We start from the raw sequence: 4400 nt of genomic DNA on the forward strand, positions 1-4400 counted from the left end.
TTTCGCCTTTTAAATCTCAGCCGTTGATTTTTATAGTTGACATATAATTGACGGATATAAAACTGTGACGTATGGAGAACTATGAAAGCTTCCGTCCTTTATTATTAGGTAAAGAAAAGGTCTATGTCCTCTCGTCTCCGTAGGATAGACCAAATACGAAGCCATCACGTATTGAAAGCACATTTGCTTTCTTGGTGGTTTGGTAATTCATGTCAACATACATATTGTTGGACTAATGTTTTCAACTTTCTTGCCAGTAATGACGGGACGTGGGCTGGCGACGCCTCAATAACTAGAGTGCAAAGCTCGAGATGAGGTTCCCCGAAACTATGAAGTCACGGTATCCCGGGCATGTGGATCTCAAGGCACGACACTCCAAAACAATGAAGAACATGCAGGTGGACATACAACCTCATGCCACAAAGGCCACAGGATAAATGGAGCACGCTGGGAAGCCCGAGCCCTCGGAGCCCCCTGCTGGTCATTCTGAACTCATAAAGGTGTCGTCCCACATATCGTGCACTCGGTAGGCCCGAAAACCCCTTGTCGTTGGACTCATGAAGACACACCTAGGTTGTTGAGGAGCCCGCCCGCGTTTTCATTCCTGAAGATGACAAGATTCCAACTCCGGACACGCTCGGCGCCTACTGATGGTGTAATACACCCGGGATGGCCTCTCCATGGGAAGCCCGGCAGCAGGCGTGCCCCAAGGTCCAGGGTGCTCGATGAAGACCCAGCATCAAGGGGGGTCTAGAGGCTCGCGTAGAGATCAAGAGATCATCTTGGCGTGCAAGCCATGATGGTGGCAGCGTGAGGTCGGTTAAACCCCCAATGTAAACCCTAGCCCCCATCGTCTATATAGGCGGGGCTAGGGGTAACCATTCTAATCTACAACATAGATTGTAGTCTCGGTAGCCATATTCTTTTCTCCATTGTAACCCCCTCGCACGAGGCGCACCACCATGAATACAAATCAAAAGCATGATGTAGGGTATTACCTCAATACAAGGGCTGAACCTGGGTAACCCCCTTGTGCAACCTCTGCTCTGGCACTTCTGGCCGCGTTCGCCACCCTACCAAGGGTATTGACGGTTTTCTCTACTGTCATCATTCTTCCCAACAACTTCTTCACCTTCATCATCCAATCAATGGATTGATTGGATTTTGAACCATCATTTTTCTTCAACCTTTTGTTGCCAGCTTTAAGGTCTTCCGCAAGTTAATTTCACTTTGGTTGGCCATTCAATTTCATCCAACGATAATGGCTAAAACCGAATTGTTTCTTCTCGGTTTGTTGGTACAAAGTGTCCGCCAACACCATCCATCAAACAATAAAGTTACCCGATATAAAAACTAGCAATGACGAAACGAAGCAATTCAACTTACGTGACTTTGGACTCTAATCCCACTTTGATTCTGGCCAAGCACGAAAGCATAGTGGCCGACAAACTTGTTCAAGTTGTCTTGGATGACGGCCATCTATGCTGGAGAGAGGCCACATTGCATGTGGTATTGATAGGATGCGGCACCACATATTCCTTCTTTTCATGATAGTGTTTGTGGATCTTCTCCTAATACTTGTTGCCCTCTTGCTCTGTGCCACGTATAGGGTCCATGATTGTGGCCAACCAAGATTTAACCAACAAAACATCCTCAAATGTTGTGAATATTGGACCTCTTGCCTTGGGTATCTTTGTCGTTCTTTTCTTGTTAGCGCACGATGTTCTCCCAACATCAAACGTAGGACAATTTGGATCCCGCAACATCAAACGCGGGCGTCCTTGAAATCCTTGGCTACCACTTCCCACTCGCGTTGCTTCCTTCGCCGCTCCCTCCGGACGACGTTCTTTGCCTTGCAGCTCGTCGCCACGGATGGGAGCCCCACAAACGACTCTGAGGCAACATCCATGGCGGCGGGTGGCAACATCATCTAGGGTGACACAGATGATAGAGGACGGCGAGGGCTCGGACGCAGAAAATGAAGGATGAACGCAGGAGGAGGGCGTTGGATTTTGACGGACTTGGTTAATTTGTGGTGGCACCAGTCTGTCTGGTCCGATGTGACAAACACGCACGGATGGGTCCAGGCATCCTCATATTCATTCTAGACATGGGTTGGATATGTGGGTGCTGGTTGGCCTAGACGTATAAAGCCAATTTGAGGAGGCCGACTGGGTCACAATTTTATGTCCGGTCACTGACCGAGCTTTCGAGGCTGCCACGTATAAAGGCGTTTGAGGAGGCCGGACGTAGATGCTCTGAAGTGAAACTGTTTTCTAAGGACCGACGAAATATCTCACCACAACCCCAAATTCAGGCACCAAAATGAGTTCGAACAAGTACTCCCTCCGTTCCTAAATATAAGTCTTTTTAGAGAGGTTTTAAATGGACTACAACATACGGATGTATGTAGACATATTTTAAATTGTAGATTCACTCATTTTGCTTCGTATGTAATCCCTTGTTGGAATCTCTAAAAAGACTTATATTTAGGAACGGAGGGAGTAGATAAAAAGAAAACTACAGGCAAAGGCAGACACAGTGGAAACCATAAAACCTGTATATGAACAATCTGGTTAAATACGAGCGAATACAGCTAATAATGCGGATCAATTTGCTAACGCTCAATCGATTCATAGTGCACAGTGATCAATTTGCTAATGCTTAACATCTGGTCAAATACGAGAGAATACAGCTTCACGCGGATCTTTGAATAACTGGAGATACATATTAAAACCAAAATCAGATCTCGCGAAATTAGACTCAGACTTGAGATGAACTCGTTGATGCAAGAAGGCTACCAGATCTCGCGCAGGCTCAAACACCAGATCCGGGCGACGCGAGGAAGGAGAGCAGCCTGTGGGAAGTGTTGCCGCTTGACACAGAGCTCGAGTCGTCGAGGAAGAGGTCCTCGGGCATGCGGAACGCGCCGTGCACCGCCACCAGCGCGCCGCCGACGAGCAGGCCGGAGATGATGAGCGAGGCGACGGACGTGAGGAAGAAGGCGAGCAGCGACGAGACGACGAGGCCGAGCAGCGTCTCCCGGTCGGTGAAGGTGCGGCCGAAGAGCACGACGGGCTGGTCGGGCGCGCGGAAGACGTAGAGGAAGCACCAGGCGCCGAGGATGCCGAGGAGGACGAGCAGCGAGAAGGGGTGCGCCAGGAGGGAGGCCGCGAGGGAGAAGGCCACCACGGCGGCGTAGTTGACGCGGAAGTAGCCCAGGTTGCGGCGCAATCGCGAGGTGGCCTCGGAGAGGGAGTCCGGCCGCGAGATGGCCGAGCGGTCGATGAGCTCCGTCCAGGGGCGGCGGTCGGCGAGCGAGCGCCGCGCCGTGTCGGAGACCCTGCTGAGGAAGAGCCGGAAGGCCGGCGTGGCGAGCGCGGAGTCGGTGAGGCCGCTGCCGGAGGACGGGGCAGAGCCGCCGCCCCCGGAGGAGGGGTTGGTCACCGGGAGCAAGGGCTGCGGCGTCGGTGCGGCGGCCATGGCGTCTGCTGCGGGGGGGATAGATTCCGCGGATTGATTGATGGGCACGCTGGCTGGGCTGGGCCAGCACTTTTATGATTCCGAGGATTGGTGGCTCTGCGCCCGTCTCCACCTCACACACAGTGGGTGCTGGACTAACACGGGACCCACAAGTCATTAGCGTTCTACGTGTCGCGATTATGACCTGATTAATCAGTGACTCGACCAAACCGCAAAGCGGGAAGAAAGAGGTATAGAAATCCCCAAGTCCACCCAGTGGAGCCGCATCCGACGACCGATTGGGCTATTCCTGATGGTTTTCCGGCAATGCGGGCGCCGGAGGACAGTGTGTGTCACTCGTCGCAGCTCCAACGGGCGTGAACAAGCACGGGCAGCGGCGGCGCCTAGTCTGCCCACGTCCTATTCAATGAAATGACACAGCAGGGCATGGTATATTTTCTTGCCCCTTTTCGATCAATACCTTGCATTCTCATGTCGGACATGATCAATTAGTTGCATACATCGTTAGTCTCAAATGGGAGATTGAGAAGGTCCAGGCTTTTGGATAATAGAGATTGAGAAGGAGAGGTTACAACTTGCTCGAGATACGAAGGATTCGAGGATGATGTTGGCGGACACAAGCCTGTTGGATGAGCAAGGGAAGATATGGCTCGTCAGGAGGTAGAAGGAGATAAACAAACATAGGGAGTATGAGGCGGTGATAGCGGAGATGATTGTTGTAGAGTAGGTGACAAAGATGGAGGCAGAGTAGGCAACAGGGCTATCCACGACAGAGGAGGCGACACAGATGGCGCCCAACGACTCATCCATCACGCTCGGACTTCAATTTCATTTTGACATGTCCGGATTTGTTGAACTATGATTTATTTTGCTTTGTTGAACTATTAAATTGTGATGAATTTGTATGATCCACACAC

The 4400-nt window shown here is 51.2% G+C and overlaps 1 protein-coding gene across 1 annotated transcript; it reads right to left on the reverse strand.

The window, feature by feature from the left end:
- Nucleotides 1-2560: 2560 nt before the first annotated feature.
- LOC109739363 (PRA1 family protein B1) lies at nucleotides 2561-3554 on the reverse strand. The gene has a single exon (XM_020298458.4). It carries the CDS (start codon nucleotides 3481-3483, stop codon nucleotides 2818-2820), a length of 666 nt encoding a protein of 221 aa, XP_020154047.1. The 5' UTR covers nucleotides 3484-3554; the 3' UTR covers nucleotides 2561-2817.
- Between the last annotated feature and the right edge of the window lie 846 nt (nucleotides 3555-4400).

This window comes from Aegilops tauschii, chromosome 3, assembly GCF_002575655.3.
Source record: "Aegilops tauschii subsp. strangulata cultivar AL8/78 chromosome 3, Aet v6.0, whole genome shotgun sequence".
NCBI classification, from domain to species: domain Eukaryota; kingdom Viridiplantae; phylum Streptophyta; class Magnoliopsida; order Poales; family Poaceae; genus Aegilops; species Aegilops tauschii.